The 24,203-nt window shown below is 45.4% G+C and overlaps 4 protein-coding genes across 4 annotated transcripts; 1 reads left to right on the plus strand and 3 right to left on the minus strand.

The window, feature by feature from the left end:
* Nucleotides 1-27: 27 nt before the first annotated feature.
* On the minus strand, nucleotides 28-4,097 carry LOC131271504 (choline transporter-like protein 1). The gene is made up of 8 exons (XM_058272953.1): nucleotides 4,032-4,097; nucleotides 3,809-3,922; nucleotides 2,632-2,751; nucleotides 2,445-2,551; nucleotides 1,889-2,375; nucleotides 832-1,200; nucleotides 375-755; nucleotides 28-294 (listed from the first exon to the last, which is right to left on the minus strand). The coding sequence occupies exons 1-8, from the start codon at nucleotides 4,095-4,097 to the stop codon at nucleotides 28-30; spliced, it is 1,911 nt and encodes a 636-aa protein (XP_058128936.1).
* Nucleotides 4,098-6,971: 2,874 nt separating this feature from the next.
* Nucleotides 6,972-16,773, minus strand: LOC131271499 (uncharacterized). The gene is made up of 5 exons (XM_058272948.1): nucleotides 16,253-16,773; nucleotides 14,017-14,218; nucleotides 12,996-13,215; nucleotides 11,580-12,924; nucleotides 6,972-11,380 (listed from the first exon to the last, which is right to left on the minus strand). The coding sequence occupies exons 1-5, from the start codon at nucleotides 16,368-16,370 to the stop codon at nucleotides 8,208-8,210; spliced, it is 5,058 nt and encodes a 1,685-aa protein (XP_058128931.1). The 5' UTR covers nucleotides 16,371-16,773; the 3' UTR covers nucleotides 6,972-8,207.
* Nucleotides 16,774-18,663: 1,890 nt separating this feature from the next.
* On the plus strand, nucleotides 18,664-22,583 carry LOC131271501 (protein transport protein Sec23A). The gene is made up of 2 exons (XM_058272950.1): nucleotides 18,664-20,905; nucleotides 21,941-22,583. Exons 1-2 carry the CDS (start codon nucleotides 18,674-18,676, stop codon nucleotides 22,028-22,030), a joined length of 2,322 nt encoding a protein of 773 aa, XP_058128933.1. The 5' UTR covers nucleotides 18,664-18,673; the 3' UTR covers nucleotides 22,031-22,583.
* Nucleotides 22,584-22,588: 5 nt separating this feature from the next.
* On the minus strand, nucleotides 22,589-24,154 carry LOC131271510 (calcineurin B homologous protein 1). The gene is made up of 2 exons (XM_058272960.1): nucleotides 23,994-24,154; nucleotides 22,589-23,360 (listed from the first exon to the last, which is right to left on the minus strand). Exons 1-2 carry the CDS (start codon nucleotides 24,058-24,060, stop codon nucleotides 22,858-22,860), a joined length of 570 nt encoding a protein of 189 aa, XP_058128943.1. The 5' UTR covers nucleotides 24,061-24,154; the 3' UTR covers nucleotides 22,589-22,857.
* Nucleotides 24,155-24,203: the final 49 nt, after the last annotated feature.

Below are 24,203 nucleotides of genomic sequence, written 5' to 3' on the forward strand. Positions count from 1 at the left end.
TTACGTATAAACATTACGATCAACCGTTCAGTCCACCGTTTCCGAAATGGCCGTCGCTCGCTGGTGTTGCTGGTGAATCGTATCGGCCGTCGTCGGTTTGTTGTTTGCTGCCGTCCAGGCCTTACCATCGCGCAGTGCCTGATTCGTGGTCGCAGTCCGGCTGTCGACGGCAAGTGCCTTCTTCGAGTTCTGCACGAACTCCATCAACCCGCGGGACATGAAGTATGGCCGGCTAATGCCATCGTTGCTCTCGCAGTCCTCACAGAAGCACAGGAAAATGGTATCAACCGTCATCTAAGGGTGAAGGAGCGTGGAAAAAAAAAAACAAACAATTAGACAACATTTACTGCAATGCGGGATCAGCCTACCAATACCTCGTAGACGGTCATGAAGCAGTGCGCCACGAGATAGGCGAAGATGCCGACCAATATAAGCGGCACGTACGGATGGTGCATGCCTTGCTTCTGTTGGATTAGCTCCATGCCAATCAGCACGGTTGCCACGACGACAAACACTTTCGCCAGCACCAGCACAAAGTCTCCGACCGAGTTGATGGCGAAGACGCGCAGCGCATTGCTGGTCAGCAGTCGGAACGCATTTCGGCCCGCCCGACAGAAAGGGTCGCCGTGCATGGCCGTAAGGATGTAGGCGTTGCGTGTGAGATACTGGAGGAACCGCTCGAAGCACTGCAGACAACACTGGCAGCAGTCGAACAGGAATGATGTCACTCGGTTCTGTGGATTCCGCACAGAATGCTTAAAGACAATTTTTAGATTAACCATACACGATTCATTTAGATTTGCGAAGCGATGGAAGAGAGATGGGTCTTACCATCAAAAGCTTTAGCAACGTTCGAAGAAACTGCACCAGCGCAATCACGAACGACCCGAACGCCACCGTGCCCAGATGGTAGCGTACCAGATTGCCGTAACTGCGAGCGATCGGGTGGCCGAGGGTGGCCTTATTGCGCGTAAAGAACCACCCGGCCACCGCACCGGCTATCACCATGTGCTGGCAACCAATCACAAACTGGCTGAACCACAAGAACGCGAGCAGGTTGTACCAACGGGTGAACAGCATCGTCGAGTCCTTCACGTATTTGGCGCTGTTGTTGCTCTCCACCACCAACATGCCGGCGCTCTCGATCCAAACCGTAAAATACACGTACAGTACGATCCCCGCTGCGATGGTCACGAATGTCTGATAAGAGAGAAAAGCAATTAGACGTAACCAAAAGTATCAGTATTCCAATAAGGTGGACTTATTCGTAGTGTTTAAGTTCTTGCTCTTGATAAGTGATGTTTAAAAATGAAGTCAAATTATAATACGCACCCAATGTCCATGTCTATCCTCTGTTTAAGCGAGACGAAATAAATTAAAATAAAACTGAAAGTCTAATTATCGTATTGTAGATTTGGGAATAAGCAGAACACATGCATACGCTAGACTGTTATTTCACAACACAGTTTAGTATTGTGCAAAGTTTTTAGTACAATTATATGACATTTTAAATTATATTTATTAAATTTTAACTCCTTAGTTTCTGTCCCTTTTATTGTCATGTTATTAGAAACTACCCGGAAGAGGTTGCAATTACTTGCTCAAATTACTATTCAATTGACATATTTCCTAATATATCACAGTTTTACAAAACATTATTATATGATTTAAATCTAACATTATAAATATCCCTACACTTCTTTGAAACACGATTCATTGTTGGCTATGGAAAATTACTTTGCAATGGCAGTTAATGAGGGAAACTTTTCGTCACACTCAATTCGCCCAATGTTAGCAAACAAAATTGGTTTCTTAAGCTATGAAACCAAATAGAGCAGAAAGATTAAATCTGAAACATTCCCCGGTTAAGTGTTGATCTTATACATACCAGAACGGGCTCTGCGAGCAGGAAGGGCATGCTGGCGATCGCTTTGCCGGCCTCCTTGAAAAGCTGCACCACCAGCTTGATGCGTTTGCGCATCACCAATATGACGAGTAGCACGATTAGCGTGGCGACCGTGGCCGCAATCGCGTAGTACAACCAGTTGTTCATTCGCATCCGGGCCGAATCACCTGCCGAGGCCGACAGTTGTTCGGATTCGTAGCGCCACTTGAACCACAGCCAGAGCGTACCGGCTGTACATGCCACCATAACGGCCGCAAGGACCAGCCACACAATCAGACCGGGCAGGACGCGCAGCAGCAGGAGGGTGAGCAGTGACAAAAGAAATGCGATCGCCGCCAGCCAAAGCATCTCCCGATAGCAGCCCTCCAGGTCTTCCGATACCTCCTGGAAGAAATTTCGCAGACCGGTCCGGGTTGCCACCTCCTCCGTCGGATTGTTCTTGCGGACGCATCGATTCAGGAACGGTTTACTGTAAGTGTAAAACATGATTCTATTCAATCTCCTGTTTCCCGGTTTACATCCGCTTCCGTTTACTTACAAGCCCTCAACTTCTTCGCAGCTCGCAACGCACATGCGATGGAGTGCACTCTCCGTGCCGCCAGCTTCCTCCACCAGCAGGAACTTTTCGTCCGTCCTGTCAGCACCCTAGAATACCGTGACACCAGAGACAACCAGCATATGCGATGAATCATTGCACATCTGTCCCACGCTCCAACCGCTCTTACCTTGCAGGGGAGACTCTGGTCCGGCCTGTTGTCACGTCCGCAAACGTTGGCGCAGTCATCGTAGCCATTAATTATGCGATAGATATCACCGAACGCCATGCAGTAGATAATGAGGACCAGCTGTGCATTGTGGCCAGCATCGGCACGAAGGTGGTACAAACGTGAAACATTTATTTCTGTTCGTTCGTAATGTGCTGCTTGCATTACAATGGCCTAGGTTAGGTGTCATATGAGGCAACTGGCCTCTGACGGTCAGGTTATTGTGTGCTCGCGTAGGCTTCAAGGACGCGTACATAGATGAAGTCCACTGATAAATGACGACTAGGGACAGTGTACTTGGTAAAAGTAGAAAAAAGGGTCCCAACGCTATTGTCCTTTCAAATGTGATGGTCAATTGAGACATGTTAATGCACTGTTGGTGCTGCAATCATGTCCTGCCGTTATAGTTAATGATAATGATCTTACGCACACCTTTGTGTGGTAGTATAGGACAAAGTATAAACTTAACGACAACGTTATGTGATCACACATTACCAACTGGGATTGCTGTATACACCAAACTAATCAGTAAAAGACCAGGCGCACCCATTTCGTTTCGTTCTTACCTATGCCTTGTGCGTAAAATTCCTAAATCAGTATACGGAACATTTCAAATTCCCTAAAAAAATTGTTTGATTAAAGTACAATGTAATATACTATAATCGATTCAAAAATACATTTTCTTTATGTTTTTGATAACTGTAAAAACACTTTACACTGGAGTTTGGGCAAAAAAAACAGAAACCTCATGACAATGTTGCGCCAAGTATTTCATTGAATTAGCGTATTATTTGTAACCGTATCGCCATGTAGACTGTTCGTAAAATTTGACTAGCCACTATGTCTGGGGTCCTTATGGTGTCTTTTCACCACATTTGTTTGGAGACTCCTCTAGATTTGTTTACTTCAGTACGATGTTTAGTTTATGGCTTGACCGTTTACATTAAATAAATTTTGTAAGTATTTTACAATTTTTTGTATTAAATGTGGAAAACACCAATCCGATTTCAATAGGTTATATCGTTCATGGATAACTGGCAACAAGCGGCAATTATTTACAGCATGCCTCAGACAAGTGGAAACAAATGAAGGATCTGTATCTTATTCCATTTTTTTTCTTGTGCCAAACACTACTCACCAGGATTAGAATGAAGGCAGCCTTTATAGCGATGAACAGTATATCCGTGCAGTGGCGTTCGGTTTGGAAAATGTTGCTCGACTCGCCGCTCCTCGGCGAGGGTGATTTTGAATGCTGCAATGTGGCGACAGTGACGGTTAAAGTGTGGTTTCTTTTTGCGTTAGTGCATTTCACTGCTTTGCAAGGCATGCAAGACCGGATTGAGAAATCCATGGATACCTACATCGAACGATTCACCGGGCGACACTTTATCCGTTCGGCTGCCCATACAGCAACAGAAGTGCTGCATTTTCGATGCGTCGATTTGAACAATTTGCCAACAGCAGAAGTCCTATCTAAGTTTGAATCGTGCAAGAAAAACTTCGTTGCTTCTAAAACACTACCGAAAATCAACTCTTCATGTTTGACCTTCTCACATCATAGCGCATGTTTTATAAAATTATATAAACTAGAAGATCGTTTGCAGTGGCTCGCGGCACGAACGAAGACCACTTTTACTACTTTGCAAATGATGCAAGTAATTCTTGCAGCAAAATGCTTCACTCCGTCCGTTGGTCCTGGTGGAAACTTGGTGCTGCTTAGCAAACGGTTCGAGAGTAACTGAACCTCCCGGCGAACGGTCCTCGTAAATGTGCGGACCCACGCGAACCAGTTTCACCTTCCTTTTTGCTACCGCTACTCCAGGACCCTGACGGGGTGAATCGTGAAAAATAATGATACTCCGTCGTCCGGTAGCACCAAACACATACCATCGAATGCAATTCTTAACCGAATCGACTGTCGAGTTGCTACGAGTCCCCGACTGGAGACTCTCTTTTCCACCATGTGCGCCCTATGGGGATGGAATTTTTCCTCCACCTACGGTCACCTGCTAAACACTAGCGCAATAGTGACTCAAACATTTGCGTATCTAAGGACTTCGTCCCCTAGCGCCAGTGATTTATTCGTTCGTGTTTATTTTGTCTGTGGGGACACGTTCAAGTTGGCCGCTCGCTTGACGGAAGCGCAAACAAGCGTTTGAGCGTGCTTATGGAGTCCTTACTTTCAATCTGCTGCTCGTGACTTTACTGTAGCAACACCCTCAGATTTAAATGCGTTTTTTTCCGGCAATAATATCCCCCCCCCCCCCCCCCCTCGCGTTGTTGCCAGGAGGTTCAAATTCAATTCCATTGGGTAATTCATATACTAACTAGCTACTCTCTTATGCTTCCTTTCATACCGGAGCTAGAGCATGCAAGACGCATAATTCCATCGGAATTGAGATTCACATCCAATGTTTGTCTTTATGCTTCAGGTTGGGCCAGAAACGAGACAGCTACCAACTATAATACTTATTGACAATAAGAATTAAAATAAAAGTATGCGTATTAGCTTGGAACCTAATAAATATATTCATTCAAACGAACAGCACAATCCTTCACCGTTAAGGTTTACACATTTTAGGCGAGTATGTGGAAATAATTCTTGACGGCATGTGTTATAATCTACTGTTTCAAACTTCTTCTACTAACTAACTATCTTTAGGGATTACTTTTATTAATTTTTTTCTTACTTTCCTACTTACTTCTTCAGAAACTAGCGGTTTGGACGAGGTCGAAAATAAATGTAATTTTGTTTTTCTCTAAAACGAAAGCTCATCATTACGGTTTTCAACCGTTCCTTCTAACGTACCCAATGAACATAGCTGCTTGCTGAGTAACTCTTATGACAGCAATTTAAAATTGATAAATCAATATTTTAAAACATTTACATCCAACGTCTGGACACTGTCTGCCTTCCTTTCATTGATTGTTTCCGTAAAAAACGCCATCACAGGCAACGTTTACTTATGTTATTTATAGATATCCCGTTTTTCGTTTTTTGCTAATTTTACCCAGTTCTAATTTTGCCCCACACACGTTCGACCCACATCACGTTTTTTACTATGTGTGGCTTGAGGCGACCACCGGGGGAACCAAAATTCCCGAACTATTTCCAATCGGGAACCCCTCCTTCCCAAGGAGCTTCACAATAAAAATATGCACGCGTTACTACGACGAGAAGGTAACTGAACTTTTCTACCCGCTTCGGTTGCGGATCGTGCCGAAGTTTTTATGACTTCGGATTTCATGTACATAAGCGATGCAAACTTGTGTTCGCTGATTTCCCACCCGGGTACATTTCCGGGGTTCGGCGAGTCCTGAAGAGCCAACGCATGCAAGGCATGAAAGCAATACTTTGAGGGCCTAGTGAGATATATAGGGAGCCCCGTACGGTCTATGATGTGTGAAAATGTGGTCGGTGCACACCCCAGCCGTTACTATGGTATTGCGTTGAAAATAACACAACTCCATTACCCAGCCAACGAGACGCTGAGCGATCGTAGTAACCGTTTGGCCGACCCGTCCATCGACAGACCTTTAGTGAGCCGTTGCAAACATGGTCACGATTCAGGGTGAGGGTGGAAAGAAAATATGGCGAAAAACGCATTTGTTTACTTTCAATCGATTTTCCTCATCAATACATGTTTTGGTTGCCTCTATGAGAAATGCTTCGTAAAGCGAAAAGATGCAATGACAACAAAAATACAGTTTTATGTTGACTCATACTTAGAACTCGTACTAAAATAGCATAAGAATGTTCACTTTTTCATAAAATGCTTTGGAGAAGAAGTAACATATTTAGCGTATCCTCGGTGATTATAATCACAGCTTTTAAAAAAGTTGATTTCCATAATCCGATACTGTTAAGATTTCGGATTTCAAACTAACCTAAAATAATGTTTAGATTTTTTAGTTTTTCCGCCTTCTCACACAGCTGGAATAGGTTTTGATAACCTACGCTGCTGTACCAGACTCCTTTTTTTATTTCCATATCATGACGTATTTATCATATTTTATATTTTTTAGTTTTTTTTTCGTTTTCCTTGAATTTCTTAGTCTTATTATGCTGTGACTTGTCGATAATACATACGGAACTGAGTAAGATGAAAACAAGCTTGACGTATATTATGAAACGTATTATTAAATAAGATAATTTCAAAAAACTAATTTCCTAGTGTATTACTGTTGACTAAGGACTAGCCGGGTCCGAATAGACCAACCCTTTAATTACACCTTTTTTTGTGTTTTGTAACTTTTTTTGCATATCTTGTGAAAGCCCCTAAACTTACAAATGTAACATGTAAGTGGTAAACCATTTCACTACTTTATTAAATTAAAATATTTTGTGAAATAAAAGATTTTCAAATATCAAAATTATAAACAAAGGCGCCATCCATACTATTTGTATGAGCAAAGTTTAATACAACAAAAGAGGACCAAACAATGCATTTTATTACTATGAACGCTAAAGCATTTAAAGTAACTGAATGTGGTACTAAACCTCAATAATGGAGGTATACTGCACCCAAACCCTAGCTACTGCAGATGCCCCTTTCCTTCTTTAAAGGATCATTATTGTAATAAATAAAGAGTAACCCTACCGTACATAGTACGACTGTACCTAGGTACATCCTTGAATTAGAATATTTGTTTGAAGACGTTTTAATTCATTCTCTCTGCACTTTTCGTAAACTTTTTTAATTTTTGCCTATTTACTTCCATTCCAAAATGTCCTAAAATATTTGGTCGATAACTTTTTCCATCTTAGCACTAAGTTAACAAAAAATTTAAGAAATTATCATCGGATTCCGTAGCTGTCTTCAATGGATGAAAAATGTTTCGAACTCATCTTCACCCAGTATGTTTTGTTTAGTAAAGTTACGTATCTTTTCAACCAGAAATTCATTACATACGGCATCCAATAATCATCGAATATAAAGGCACAGCCCGGTGCAGCTATGCTCTCAAATTTCCGCTCAACAGGAAACTTAAAAGCATAAAAACTGTATTGTTATGGACGATTCCATTTATCGCTAAGCGCATCGCGAAGACCGGAAAGTTTGGTAACTTTGCTGTAAGTTATAGATCCTAATGCCAACTGTGTGGCGAATGAGGTAAATGTGTACCGGTGTACATACAAATGTGTTAATAATTGATGATCACTAACTTAGCTTGTGAATTTGAAAGGGAAAAATATTCAAACCTTTTTAAACATTACAGAAACGCTAAGTATATCTCTTAACAATTAAAATAAACAAAACCGATTCAGTTTGCATTAAGATTACATGGAGTTCTTCAAAAGTCACTATTTACAGACTTGTAATATGGGCCAATCTTACACTAAAATTAGTAGCAAACCAGTACCTAACCATTGGTTCTTGCGCGCTCTTTCTTCGGTCAAATTGTTCCTAAATCTATCAGTGTTTTTTAATGAAAATACATTAGTACTTTTTCGTCGATTTAGTACCTTATCGCCTCTGCTTATCAATTATGTTATCACCTTTTTAAAAGGACGATTTCTGCGCATTCAGTAGTCCTTAGATTTTCGGCAGCTTATCCGCCACCACCAGTGGGTTGTTCTTCTCCAGCACCTTACGCCCTTCGAGCCGGAAATCGTACGAACAGTTGTGAGCCTCGGCGTACCGATGTTGTGCACAAAAAACTTTCTCGCAGTGACACTTCATGATCATCACCATACCGAGCTTCTTATTACACTGCGCACAACGGAGTTTTTTCTGTTTTTCTGGTTCCAAAACGGCTGCCGTCGTTGTCGTCGTCGTCGTCGCTGAAGAACCTGGCGTTTGGGACTCACCAGAAAGTGACGCGGGCAGGGTCAACATAGCCGATTGCGAATGGTTCGAATGCGGTGGATGATAAGAATTTTGGAGCCGTAGAAGCCGCTCGGATGAAGCAGAATGACGCTTTCCACTGCTGTGTACTCTGATGGCGGAAGAAGACATTGCATCAGCGACCGCGGTAGCTGCGGATCGCCGCCGTGGTTCGTCGCACAGTTGCTCGCGATCGATATGCTGAATGATGGAAGCAATGCCATCCTCTTCCTCCTCCTCGTCCTCTTCGTCGTCATCGTCGACGTCATCCTCGTCATCGTCATCATCGTCCCCATAATCGCCAGCGCCTCCAGCATGCATGAATGCGTAACGGGTGGAGCATTTCAGTATCTGATCTTCATAGTTGTTTCCTCGAAAGCCAGGCGGTGGTGTGTGCAGAACACGTCGCTGCTGCTGTCCTTGCATCCGTTGGTCTTTCGACTGGAAGTAAAGGTATTGAGACGACGAAGAGGAGAACGGTGATTTTTGTTGCCGTTGCTCGCCCATGTGGTGATGCTGCTGCTGCTGCTGCGGCTGCTGCTGCTGCTGTTGGGCATGAATGTCGGGCAGCAGAAGACTACCACCTTGCGATCCAGTCTTGCGTCCACCCACGCCCGGCGCGTTAATGTTAATGAACTCGGTGCTGTCGAAGATGTCGCTCGTATCGATCTCGACGAAATCATCAAAGAACGAATCCATGTTGAACAAGCTTTCGTCCGAAGGGAAATAGTAGTCCGACGGTCGCATAGGGGTGGTGGTGGTCGATGTGCTAGCGGTTCCTCCATCCGCACCAGACAGTCGCGGCATCGAGGACCGCCCTTCGTCGCCAAACACCAACCGATGATTCCGTTCACCACCGTTCGAAGAGGTCGAATTTGCCGTCCGTACTCCACCACCAATCACGGAAAGTCCAGGCGACGCATGTTGCTGATGCTGGTGTTGACGACTGTGGTGGTATCCGTTCCCTGCTGGTGCACCACCAGGGGACACGGTTTTTGCTGCTTCTCCACCAGGCGTAGTGCCGGAGCAACAACTTAACCTCGAAAAGCGGCACTCAAAGTCACTGTCCATCGTAAAACAACGGTTTGTCGGTTGCCCGTTAATCTCATCGTCTTCGGTCATGTTCGAACCCACACTATTATTGTGACTACTGTTGTTGCTGCCACTTGCAAATGAATCACTCAGCTCCGAGTCAGCAATGCTCGCAAGATGGTCTCGTATTCCGGGAAGATGTCTACCGGTGGCTGCACTACCTCCGGCGGCCGTTTGTTGCCGTTGTTGCCGCAGGTAAAGAGCATCACCACCACCTGTTCCGAGAGCTTCAGTACTACTATCACCACTCCGTCGACGTGCGCCACCTGATGGTGCCATCGTCCCGTTCAGCGATACTTTGTAGCGATTCAGATTTTCGTTACTACGCACATACGGAATGTTGCCATTTTTGCGATACTTTAAGAGGGCGGACAAAACGCTTCGATCGTCCTCCGGTGGAAGTAAGCCACCGCTAGCGAGGGGATGCTTTTTCTTGGCCGCCCCATTGCTTACGCACTCCAGCTCCGATGTCGAGCTCGACAGGCAAGCATCGTTGAGGTTCGTATAGCCCCGGCGGTACTGTGACGGGATTGTCTCGAGGCGCGACAGCTGAGGTACGAGCCGTGTACAACTAGTGCCTACTCCCGCCGCAAATCCGTTCAACAACGTTGGGCTGCTACCAAATGCCTTGCGAAATTCGTTCAGATCGATCGATTTCGACTTGTTGCCGCCCGCTTTGTACGCACCACAATTACTTCCTGCGCTGGCCGTACCGCCACTCATAGTGCCACCACCACCGCCCAACTCATGGGCAACATTGAGCAAATCATCTTCGTCCGAAGAGATCGATAGATTGCTGTGGATGAAGCTGGTTGAGTTTGAAGTGGCCCGATGGGGTCTTTGTATCGACGAACAGGAGGACGATGTCTGGACACGCTCCTGATCTTCCTCCTCCGGGAGCACCCCTCCATCTATGCCTCCGTCAACCTCCTCATCATCCTCGTGCTCGTTCACCTCACCACCGACTTCTTCCTCATCAAGCGCTTCGTCATCGGCGTCCTCATCTTCTCTGCCGAACCGCAACGAATCCCAACCACCGGACGACAACCAGCTGGTGTTGATTTCCAGATTCGGTATAGCCGGTAGCTTTATCACATTGCCATTCGATTCGTCACCCGCCACCCGATCCTTTGAGTGTGTGTGGACAAACTTCAACTCAAGCTCGTTAATCCCCAGATCGGAACGGTGATGTTGCGGATGGCTACAAGACACTTGTTGTAGATTCCACAGGAATGGGTTATCCTGTTGTTGCTGATGGTTCCAGTGGTGACACCACGAGGAAGCGATAGAAGACTGTGTATTCCCGTCTCGCACAACTCCACCTGCTTCCAGCGAGACGGTGGCACTTTCACATCCGGCCGTAAGGCTTCCGCTACTCCCGAACAACTTTCCTCTTGTCTGGGTTTGGGGTGAAATATCGTTGACAGCGGCCGCGGCTGCCGGTGGCGTGACGCTACTTGCTTTCACACTTTCAGCCGCGATTTGTGCCAGCTGAAGCAGCGATTCGGACGCTCGCTTCGCTTCACCAACGAGCGAAGCGGGCGTTTTCGTTACGATCGGTCGCAGCTCAAGCAAGCTTTCGGTCACGGTTGCGGTAGTAGTTTCAGGATCGTCGAGCATTCCACCACCACGACCGCCAACTTCCTGCAGACTGGTCGTGGAGGTGAAGTTGTTCTTCGGCGAATCACCACGCAGGGCAACGGTTTCCAACTGGGAATAGGAACCGAGAAAAGACTCCACCGGGGAGTCCTCACGCACAAGTAGCTTTGGAAGCTCGTAGACGCTATTGTCTGTAAGTGTGTTTTGGAAACGTCATTGCGAAGAAATGAAAATGAAAGTACATTAGAATGATAAGAGAAAAGGTGTACAAGATGGATAAATTTGGAGTGCTATTCGGGTTTCCTGATGTTTTTTAAATGAAATTATAGAAAAAAAAGGAATCCGAATTCTGCACTGTAAAGCCAAAATAATAATTCACATCCGACTTACCATCAGAAATCGACTTGCAAAGCGTTCGGTACGTTTTGTCCATTCCACCAGCATTCTTGTAGGTAATCTCTCCTCCTTCTTCTTCGCGACAACGAGCCTCCAACCCTTTAGGAATTGCTCCTCTTCCTTCTCCTCCGACACCGGTATTGGCCGCTACGGTTTGCTTGTTATCGACGTCCAAATTTGGCAGATACTCGTCAATGTTATTAAGCGAAGGATTGATGTCCGGAAGGGATTTCTTCATGCCGCCAGCCGCTCCGGTCCCATGATGGTACAAATGAGGCATGTACACCTTCTTCGAGTAGTTCAGCACCAGTTTATTGAGTGAATCGTTCGAGATGGTGCGCTGCTGTTTGGAGTGAGTGTACTTGAGGAGTTCGATCAGATCGTGAAGCGACGCGGACGACACCTTCTCATTCAACTGATGAAGTGACTGCGTAGTGGTGCAACCACCTGCGCTCGACCCTATCCGGGACTGCCCGATGCCGGTTCCGCGGGTATGTCCGAGGTTGGTGCACCGTCGAATACTGCTACCACCATCGAGCGTTGTTTCCGAGTTCATACGGTTCAAAATCCCGTTCGAATGGAACGACAGCGAACGCTCAAGGCCGGCTGAGCCACTGTGTCCACCACCTCCACCTACGCCACTCATATGCGCCGTGCAATCGCGACTAAAATCCAGATTCTTCGCACTTATCGTCTTGAACGAGCGGTTACGCTGGAGGTGCTCGCGGATTTGTGAGCGCTTTTCCAATTCAAGCGTACGAGTTGCCGTCGCCGTCGCACTACCGTGCAGTACATTTACCAAACCATAGCTAAAAGGGGCCGCTGCCGGTTCCTGCTCTTGCCGATCGATGTCAATCACAGCTGGCATAGACTTCCTGTGGGACCCGCTTGCGGTGGTAGTGGCGGCCGCTGTTGGCAAAATCGATCCGATAGCACCGACCATCGGCGTGTTGTGGCCACCGGTGACCACCATTGCCGCGGCACCACCCCCTCCCAGTGTTCCCCTCGCCGAGCCACCGCTCGCTCCCGGCCTATAGCCGATCGGTGTCTTTTCCTCTTTGATCACAGTCTCGTGTTGCGGCTGATGTTGATGATAATGCTGATGGTGGTGATGGTGACGTTTCTTGTGTCGATACTGTCCCTGGCTACGAGCCAGCTTGACTTCACTTTCGTGACGGCATTCTTCTGACAAAAGGTCCTCCGTGGCCTTCTGTGCCCCACGACCAGAGTTGCTTTCCTCGCCGTCCTCCTCACCAACCATATGTCTGCTGTTTTCGCCCTGTGCTGCTCCCAGTCTTTTCTTTTTTAAGCTTAATCTGGCTTTGATTTGATCCATTTTCTGCAACGTAATAAACGAGAAAAATCGGTTAAAACTAACCTAAGGATAAGGAATTGGACAAACATACGTACCTGTTTCATAATAGCCGCTTCACGCTCCTTCTGGTTTGAGCAATGACCGGAGCTTTGTCCAGAAGCACCGCTGCCGATTACCGACCGTGACAAGGAACTTCCCTTCATGCCATCGCCGGCTTTTTCCGCTCGAACTTTCATCAGCCGGTGTACATTCTTTTTGTTATCCTTATAAAGAAGTAGTTTCAGTCCTGGACTTTGTAGATTGATCAGATCGTCGCTACATATAAAAAAAGCACCGATTACGTTACTGTTGATTTTATAAACTTCCAAATCCGGTTCTTAATTGAGTTGGGCGTACAGAAGGTATCCGGCGTTACCATGAGATTCTAATCGAACTTGTAAAACAAAAACCACTTTATGATTCACAAATGCTATGTGTTGTATCTATCTACCAAGGTTCATATTTTCCTATTCGTCTCATGTACAAGAACGTACTACTGACCGTACATTTTCCACACGCTTCCACAAACGACGAAGCAGACACCATCGTCTCGCGGCTGATGAGGGCAACGGCAAGCGGCAACCATCACGACATCAGTCGCGTGATTTAGAAATCACGAAAGTAGTTAAAAATAGTTCTCCCAACTCGCCGCCAACACCGTCGTGGTGGCAACCATTTTTCCCCCGTACTGTATCCTTCGCTATCCGTTGCACATCCGACGGACGGTGCATATGCCAATCCATCACGGCGCTACTGTGCATCTTCGGCCGACCCCAGAAGTTTCACACGTGGTACGGACACGCCCTTAACTAACCTCTCTTGGAAAGGTTGCAGCAAGAACCAAAAATAAAAAGCGCCATGCTGGTTGGGGATTATGGTGACTCTATCGAATCGTTTGTCGATAAATGATGGACATAACAGGATGGTTATTGACATAATGAACGAAAGTCGAGCAATCGGGAGGAAGAAAAGCTTCCACTTCCTGGGTGAAAGACTCCGGCTCGAGTTATAACAAAAGAATTACCGAAGTGTGTTCCAATACAATCAGAAGAAGGCCCGGAGTGCTTTGGTACCTACCCTGAGAAAACATCACTCATATCGAGCCAGTTGTCGTAGTCGGATGAGATGGTGAAGAGCCGCTTGGAGGAGATCGGCCCTCCCTTCATACCGAGCACCAGCTTGACGCGGGAGCCCTTTACCAGTGGAATATCCTTCATCTCCATTGCATCGCTTAACTCCTTGTGCTTGTAGAGCAGATGCTGCTGGCTAACCGGAATGCCTGTGCGAGAAGAGATGGGAAGGATTGATGAAAAGTTACTATAGAAATATTATCATTATTAAAAAACATACATATCAAGACTTTTTAAAAATAATCAATCAACAAAATAGCCACCGCCCCTTGCCTTCCCTTTAGTCAATGCCTTGAAAACACCCCATATGAGCGCAACATATACTAACAATAATGCACAATCACACCCGGCGTGTGCGCCGGCGTCGGGGCCGCACACCAAGTGCCATATGACCGAGCAGATTCGACTAAAAATAGCTTCGGGATTTTGCAGCATTATTTTAAACCGTTCTTCTTTTCTCAAAGTATAGGATAATCCCACCTACCCCCATATCATACGGCGTCGAGCTTGCCGATCCGAAAAGCAGTATAACTCCCCGTGGCTATGGGGCATCTATTTATCTTGAAGGTATGCCGAATACCTGGCCTTCGCAAGGGCATCCAAGTAAATAAAGGCTGTATTGATATACAGTTGCTTTATCAACAGACGCTACTAGACAAGAAAGTTTACCAAACGATAAAACAATCATGTGCGGTGCCTCACAAACACCTAGCAGTTTGATAGGGATTTGTGTCTCGCACCCAAGGAAGACTTGATTTACAAAGTTTGATAACGCATCCATCCAAACACCCCTAGCGACCAATGCTATCAGCCATTGATCTAATTTCCATAGTCCAAACGATCCTGTGTTCAAAGATGAACGATGGCCATGATGACGAGGCACTACGCCAGCAAGTGTCCGATTAAGTAACTCACGTATGCCAACCAGGGAAGCACCAAAAATAGCAAAACTCCCCAAAACAGAAAAAAGAAGACTGGTGATAAATCATAGGCGTCATCGGTCTTCTTAAAATCGAAGCTAACAGGAATCTTTCCATCTGCTTATGAGGTAGCTGGCGAATGTGCAATCTTGGCGGGGACAAAAACTAGGCCAATATTAGCGCTTAAGTAATGTTAGGATAATGGGACACACGCGATTTCAAACAGACATTTAAAATCTATCAGTTGCGATAAGAACCGCTTAAAAACGCTTCCATTGTGCCATGAACGGAAAATCGGTTAGGTGACTTAATACTCTAGTTTGTCTGAATTTGGATTGTAAAGCAACCGTCCAATTTCAGATCAAATCAAACCAAAAATACTCTACCTGAGAATTTTCCCAACATCCCAATTTTCCCAATGTTTGGAATCGATTGCTCATCAATCAAAATCGCCTTAATCATAGTGACAGTCCGTGAGACAAAATAAAGTTAATAAATTACTGGTTCGATCTCGATTGCACCGTTTCTGGGACCGGTGACTTTTGTCGGTTACTTTACATGACCATCGCCATTGCGAACTGTTGCCAGAGGTGCATCTATACTTGACACACAAATCCTATTGGTACACTCACAATGCGCCGATAAGAATCAACGCCTAACGATACAACTTGAGGCACGAAACATCCAGAAGTTTATTCCTCCATCCTGCCCCTGCAGTTCACACTTGCTCTGTCCGTCACGAATTACCAGTGTGTTGTTCAGCGCTAATATCAGTGCATCGGAAATGAGGTGACACGCGGCAAAATGTGCACGTGACGCATTCGTGGACAGCTGAACATACAGGAAGGAATGGCGCCACGCAGACAGCGGCCTGTTGGGGAGGCATATGCGTGGGTATAATTCTTTGCAAAGCCAAGTGCAAGTGCGATAATAGTGATAGTGATCTATTCCGGAACGTTTGTTGACAATATATTCCTGCATCGATCCATGGTGCTCTATCTCAATGATCACACCGGAAATATGAGACATCCAAAATTAAACATTTTTTTTAGAAAACAATAACAATCGTTTTCTTCAGCCTCTTTTGCTTTTGCTAAACTGCGCCGTAACTAGAATATTTCAAAAGTGACCCATATGCACAATTCTACCTCAAATATACTTTGAGTGAAAGACCTGCTGCATGCAGTAATCTATTTTCATGTCCGACTGGAAACTGTAAAAAAAACAAGGTTATTTCACACAATATCTGGATCTTTTACGTACCTTCATATTTTTGGATCTCTGCCTTGAGATAACCGACCGTGTCCCGATCGTTGACCGTCACCTCGAACTCCGACCCGGTCAACGTTTCGACGATAATATCATAGGAAGGGGTCCACATTTTGCCGGTGAATCTTATCTCCTGGATGCGAAAGGCTATCAGTCGAACAGGAATGAAACCTTTTCGTCGTACGAGTGCAAGCGGTGGATTAACTTCTTAAGGCCGTTATTGTACCTCAATAAGCACTGCCAATGACTTTGCGGCAGCAGCTATTCCCGAATCGTATTGCCAGGACGACTTTGACCGCGTCAACGAAAGCGTTCGAACAAAAGTGATGTTTGATAAGTATATCTTTGTTCCATGATCGTCCAAGCAAGCTAGAAAACGCACGGTGGCAACACGGTTGTCTAACGACTGGTCACAGTTATTAGTTGACACTTTCCGCGGCTAGACTTGTTTCTATCACTCACGAAACGAACAACTTGCAGAGCAATATGCACGAGATAGGTAAACAATTCGTGGTTGCCGAACGAACACACTTTAACTGACGAACCGAGGTAGCGATGATGAAACAAAATGCAGATTTTACACCACCCAAGTACGATCGGTTCCCTAATCACCCAGAAACATTTGGTTTAGTTTCACCGCGCTGCAGCAAAATCCATCGAATGAGACATACTCAAACGGCTCCGAATGGCTGGGAAGCGATGTGATTGTTGAAATGTTGGCAAATAGGAAAATCTATTTAATTTAAGAACCTAGGCAACTCCGTGTAAACACGTTCGCGAAGACGACTCGCTCGCTCGCTGGTGTGCCTTCTGCAGCAGTTATTCATTCATGGTGTTATTTATTTTCGCCTACGTCCATGCCAGTCATCTCTTTCTTACTGCCTATTACCTGAGCCTTGTGTAGCGACGCGGTCACTATGATTGGCTCTTTCTCTTTCAGCGGTGACAGTCGTATGCGTTTGATGGTTTTTTTCTTCGTAAAACGGGATCGATCTTCGAGTGTGTGGTGTGGCGATGAGTAACGGAAAGGAAACGTCGCAGACGAAGAAGACGGACGGGCGGACGGATGGGTACACACGGCGGGGTCGAGTGGGTACGTCGAAATCACGATTATGAGGCCGCGGCGACACCAAAGTGAAGGTGAAGAAACAATCGACGTAAAATGCGTTGTAGATTTTGACCACGACGCGTTACTGATAAATATACTGATGACGAATGCTGCCGTGCCTACAGATCACGGGACAACAGAATAATCACAAACTTATGGGCCACAGTTGGGCTGGAGGAGTGATGCGGATTCACTGCCTTCTGGAGGCTATCTGCCTAATAAGGCGCTTTTTTCACACAGCTGGTGCCCGATGGTGGCTGCTGCTTCTTCCTCCTGACCGCTTTTCCGGAGGAAAGCAGCTTTTTCACCACCGACCAGCCAGCACACTGCTCGATTCAATTGACGCATTAACACACACCCTGCTGCACTCCCATTCAAAGGTCACACTTGAGAACGATGCTTGCGCGATACGATTTTTACACTTTCGTCTGCTTTCTACGTTCAACTGGACTAACTTAGCTCGCAGAAACTTTCATCTACGAACCAAGATGATACGTTGCAATGAACGTCGAAGAGGCAAAGGTAAAGCCATATATCGTTTCATGACAAAACACGAGGCCACTTTGACATTTAGGTATAAATATTTTAATACTCGTTCATTGACTTATCACCGTTTCAACGCGGTTGATTAAAACTGACAAATAATTTTAAGCATATTTTGAAGCACACATTTTAACAAGCTTCGTTGATTTCACATAAATTAAGAAATAACTACGTCTAATGAGAAAATAAAAATAGTAATAGTGACAAGCTGCTTTGTAGCAATTTTTGGCCAAGTCGGAAGAGTCATGAGTCCGATACGTTCCGGAAAATTTAAAATCATGTTCCGATACGTTATCGAGCGAATACAGAATGATTGTAATTGTGAAATAAGGCATATGTTTCTAAAACTGTATGCAAAAATTCGTTTTCTTTTTCCTCATTGGAAGTTTTTGTTACAAATACATACATATTTCACAAGAATTTTGCAGAAAATAACCCTTCATAAATGTTCAATTCTTGTTCCAATGACAGCTGGCGAAAAAATGGGGCGAAGTGACGTGTTCATTTTGACAAACCAAGGCCGATTTTGATACGTGTTTAATCGAAATCCATTGAGCTGGCTGTCCAAGCACATCTGAAAATTAGCAAGTTTTTATCATGCTTTATTAGTGAAACTACAATTCGTATTCTGGTGGTTTTTACGTAAAATAGTGTCGAGTGTGTTCGATTTGATCGACCACTAAAAGGTAAGCTCTTGACGACCATACTTGTCGTATGGTGGCAAGCTGATTTATATCATCACTCCCCTTTGCAGACCTGGCACAATGACTACGTACGAGGAGTTTATTCAGCAAAATGAAGACCGCGATGGAATTCGTTTTACGTGGAATGTGTGGCCTTCGAGCCGTATTGACTCGACCCGTCTGGTCGTTCCTCTCGGCTGTCTCTACCAGCCACTGAAGGAACGTCCCGAACTTCCTCCGGTTCTGTACGATCCGGTGGTATGTACCCGGGCGACGTGTCGGGCGATACTGAATCCCCTCTGCCAAGTAGACTACCGGGCCAAGTTGTGGGTGTGCAACTTTTGCTTCCAGCGCAACCCATTTCCGCCGCAGTATGCTGCCATCTCAGAAGCGCATCAACCGGCGGAGCTGATTGCCGGATTCAGCACAATTGAGTACACCATCACTCGCGCTCCATGCATGCCACCTGTATTCCTGTTCGTCGTAGATACCTGCATGGACGAAGAGGAACTAGGCGCACTCAAGGATTCGCTGCAGATGTCATTGAGCTTGCTGCCGGCCAACGCCCTCGTAGGGTTGATAACATTCGGAAAGATGGTACAGGTGCACGAGCTCGGCACTGAAGGTTGCTCGAAAAGCTACGTGTTTCGTGGAACTAAGGATTTGAACGCCAAGCAGATTCAGGACATGTTGGGCATTGGCCGTGGTCCTGGACCGCAGCAAGCGGCACAGCAACAGCAACAGCAGGCGATGCGCGGTGGAGTACCTCCTGCTCCTCCCGCGAATCGGTTCCTTCAGCCCCTTCACAAGTGCGACATGGCGCTCACTGACCTGCTTGGAGAGTTGCAGCGCGACCCGTGGCCGGTACCGCAGGGAAAACGGTACCTCCGATCGACAGGAGCCGCCCTCTCGATTGCCGTGGGTCTACTGGAATGCACTTACCCTAACACCGGGGCCCGTATTATGCTGTTCGTCGGTGGACCGTGCTCGCAGGGTCCCGGTCAGGTGGTGGACGATGAGCTGAAGCATCCGATCCGTTCTCACCACGACATCCAGAAGGATAATGCTAAGTTCATGAAGAAAGCAATCAAACACTACGAGGGTCTCGCATTCCGCACGGCCACAAACGGTCACTGCATCGACATATACTCGTGTGCGCTCGACCAAACGGGTTTGATGGAGATGAAACAGTGCTGTAATTCGACTGGGGGCCACATGGTGATGGGCGATTCTTTCAATTCATCGTTGTTTAAGCAAACATACCAGCGCGTTTTCGCGGCGGACCAGAAAAATGAGCTGAAAATGGCATTCAACGGCACGCTAGAGATTAAGTGTTCGCGTGAACTCAAAATCGAGGGCGGCATTGGGTCATGCGTTTCGCTGAATGTCAAGAATGCAGCAGTGTCGGACACGGAGATCGGCATGGGCAACACTGTCCAGTGGAAGCTGTGCACCATGAGCCCGAATACGACCATGGCCTTCTTCTTCGAGGTAGCGAATCAACATGCCGCCCCGATACCGCAGGGTGGTCGTGGATGCCTGCAGTTCATAACGCAATACCAGCATTCCAGCGGACAGCGGCGCATCCGTGTAACTACCGTTGCGCGCAGCTGGGCGGACGCGACGGCTAATCTGCACATGATTAGCGCCGGTTTCGATCAAGAGGCTGCGGCCGTCCTTATGTCACGCATGGTCGTGTACCGGGCCGAGTCTGACGAAGGACCGGACACGTTGCGTTGGGTCGATCGCCAGTTGATTCGTCTTTGTCAAAAGTTCGGCGAGTACGGCAAGGACGATCCTAACAGTTTCCGCCTGGCGGAAAACTTCTCACTCTTCCCGCAGTTCATGTATCACTTGCGTCGATCGCAATTCCTGCAAGTGTTCAACAACAGTCCGGACGAGACAACCTTCTACCGGCACATGCTGATGCGCGAGGATCTTACACAGTCCCTAATCATGATCCAACCGATCCTCTACTCGTACTCGTTCAATGGGCCACCCGAACCGGTTCTGCTGGACACTTCCTCCATTCAGCCGGATCGTATCCTGCTGATGGACACGTTCTTCCAGATTCTCATCTTCCACGGTGAGACGATAGCGCAGTGGCGCAAGGACAAGTACCAGGACATGCCAGAGTATCAGAACTTCAAGGAGCTCCTGCAAGCCCCGGTGGACGATGCGCAAGAGATCCTACAGACGCGATTCCCGATGCCGCGCTACATCGACACGGAGCAGGGTGGTTCGCAGGCGCGCTTCCTGCTTTCCAAGGTTAACCCTTCGCAAACCCACAACAACATGTATGCCTACGGTCAGGTAAGTGTCGCCCTGTTGGTGGTTGTTCAATGTTCCCCTCGCATATTCTTCAGCGACATTTGAATTTTTACGATGTTTTTATTTAATTACTTTCGTCTTTTTTTACCCCATTTTCCCTGTGTGTTTCGATTTGATGTGTTTGGATGTTTTGTGGTTGTATTCTTTTCGTGCATTGACGATACATCCCAAACATTATACACTCTATTACCGCACAATCGTTGCCCCCAACCGCCCCATAAACAACGTGTGCCCGGCGGCAACATAAAATGACCCACGATACTGTTTTCACGGACGATTCTCAATCGAAAAACCTGTCTCATTGTTTAAAATGCTTCGTTCCTTGGCGCAGATGCCGGTTCCGAGTGCGGTAGATATTTTATCCTTTTACTTTATACTTTACTGGTGGTTCTGGCAATGAAACGGGTTCTATGGTTTTGGGTTGCACAAAATTTCATTTAACATGGTTCACGCACTTAAAATGTATGGACAAACCTCATTAATGAATCAATCAAATAATCATCACATGATACGGGAATTGGTAGTTATAAAAATGTATAAAATTCTATATTATAACTATTACTATTTGACGTATTGCAATGATCGCTCGAATCTTCACCGACTTCTGGACTACACTTGTTAAATAACATCGATTCATGGGAAACACATTTGTATCTAACACTACTTCTCCATCACAATTTCCGGGAGTTCGACAAAAAAAAAGACTTGCAGGATAAACTCGATGGTGCATTTTTTAGACAAACCACCTTAATGTTAAATTCAACATAAAGAATATATGCTAATTAATTTATTAATACTTTGTTTTGTTTCGGTTTATTTTGTTTGATTTTTTTCTTAATGGGATATTCTGTAAAAAAAAATGGTAAACATTAACATCACGCCGTTTCAATAAAATCTTATAACATTTGATATGAACAGCTTCAGCACTTTCTGCGAACAACTTTATCGATTCATTCTGTTATCTTATCGTCTCTTTATTTCTTCTTATTTAATCAATCAATCTATGTTCTTACCTAGGATGGAGGAGCCCCCGTGCTTACGGATGATGTTTCGTTGCAAGTGTTCATGGAACATTTGAAGAAATTAGCCGTATCGTCGACCACGTAAAGCTGTGGCAATAAAACAGTGCATAGATGACGTTTCGGAGCCGAAGAAGGGAGGTGGCTGAAGGAAGGCGCCTCGTTGATGAGGTTCAATCAAACTTTAAATTGGATTCTCCCCGCAACAGATGAAGAAGCTCGATCGATCGTATCTCTCCCAGGATGATAGCTACACGTTTCTCGGTTACATCAGCAGTAAGAACGACAGCAGGAGTAGCGGTTGAATTCGTACTAACCACAATTTATATCATATGATCAATTCGATTTATTTTTATTCTTGATTGGATGTAGGCAGGAATTTATGAGAAGTTTATGATTTGTATTAAACACAATAGTATGTCTGGCTTGCACTCGTAGCCTAATCAAATATAAAATTATATTGTTTAAGTAGCTTGCAAAAAGGTTTGAAACATGTAAAGTATAACTATCAGTGTTAACAAATAAAAAAAACACGTGTCAATGAAAAAGCTAAGGCTAATTTGACTGGGGTGGATGCTTTGGAAATCATATTAAGCAATTGTTTAATATTCAATAAATTCAATTTTCTTATTTACGGGTCAATCATTCTTTTATTAACCATTCTTACTACCTATTTACAGCAATAGATGCATTCCCAGCATTCAAATTAGAACGATGTTGATAGTGTTATCCACCAATAGAATAGATAAGTTGTGCGCCTTGAGAAATGATTCTCTAACTAATTAGTATCTACACGAGGATCGTGGAAAGTAGCACCAAATTTTGTGTGCATCCGTTCCTAACTGTTGGTTTGGAATAAACAAATTGTTGATCAAAAACAAAAATACACCCCAAAAGGATTCTCGCTCTTTACCCTTAGTTAAGGAAGCGAATAGACATCTTCTGTTCGACCTCGGTGCGCTCTAACGCTCGGCAAAAGTCGTCGAACGAAATCTTGCCACCACCGACTGTGTCCGCTTCCACAATCGTACGCTCTGCGATGCTGTTTAGCTGATCCTGGCTAATGTTCGCACCCACCATCATTTGCAAAATGTTCAGCAGCTCGTCGCGCGAGATCGTTTCATCGTCGTCCAGATCGTACATCCTGAATGCAAATCGTAGCTTGGCCTCGCGACTGTTCAGCTTGTTCTCCTTGTTCGGTTTGATTGGGCGGAAATGTGCGAGGACGCGAGTGAACTGGCGGAAATTAACCCGGTCGTCGCTGCTATCGGCAAAGAACGAATGGACAATTCTTTCGCATAGGGGATTAATGGCAAGCTCCGGAATGCGCAGAAAATCTTCACGCGATAGTGTTCCACAGTCATTACGGTCCAGCGACGTGAAACGGGAGTAGAGACGTTCAATTTGGTTTGGTGTGACTGTTCGGAGTAAAAAATGAGAAAAATATTATAGCATGTCTATCAATTGCCAGCACGACCAGCAACATAGAAATTTCAATTCGAAAGAATGGTAATTAAATAAAACAAATAAAGGGAAAACCTTCAAAGTCACGTTTACACTTTTTACTTAGATTTATGTTCCAACACGCGCCGTCTTTTCATTGACGTCGTCTGTTCATTAGTCGCGGTAAATTCAAGGGGGCTTTTTAATTATCTCTACACCAAAGTCTGGCCCCCCTGTCTTTGCCCCAGGAGTCCTGTGTTGCTAACGTGCGCACCTAAACATCAAGTTTCCAATGCTTGCACCTTGTACCACCCTCAACCTAGCGCTCTTATCAGTGGTCGTGTTTAATTACGGGCACTTGGACAAACGAACGTAAAGTAGATAAACAGGAGAAAACACCAATTTAAGTCAACCATGCTCTAGTTCTACGTATTGAATCGGAAAGAATGAACATCTCGTTTTCTCTTTACCCCTTGCTCAACTCCGACAGCTGGATTGCAAGAGGATCTATTGCGATTAAGTTCAAGGTTGTCCAACTAATGCATGAATGTTTGCAGTGTAGCGATGACACGAAAGAACAACATTTTCCCTTCTTGCTTTGCACTTACATCCGGTCTCCTCGTGAATTTGTGCTATTTCTTCCTCGCGCAGCAGTAGCGATGACTTATTACCCATCGTGACGCACAAAAATCGACCAGTAGATATTTGGTAAAGAAGTGAAAATTACAGCTGTTTTGTTTTTATCCTTCGGAGTGGCGTTGATACGTGCAGCTGGCACTTGAGACACCGAACGAATGACTGTGAATTGGAACTCCGGT

Source organism: Anopheles coustani, chromosome 3 (genome assembly GCF_943734705.1).
Source record: "Anopheles coustani chromosome 3, idAnoCousDA_361_x.2, whole genome shotgun sequence".
Lineage (NCBI taxonomy): Eukaryota > Metazoa > Arthropoda > Insecta > Diptera > Culicidae > Anopheles > Anopheles coustani.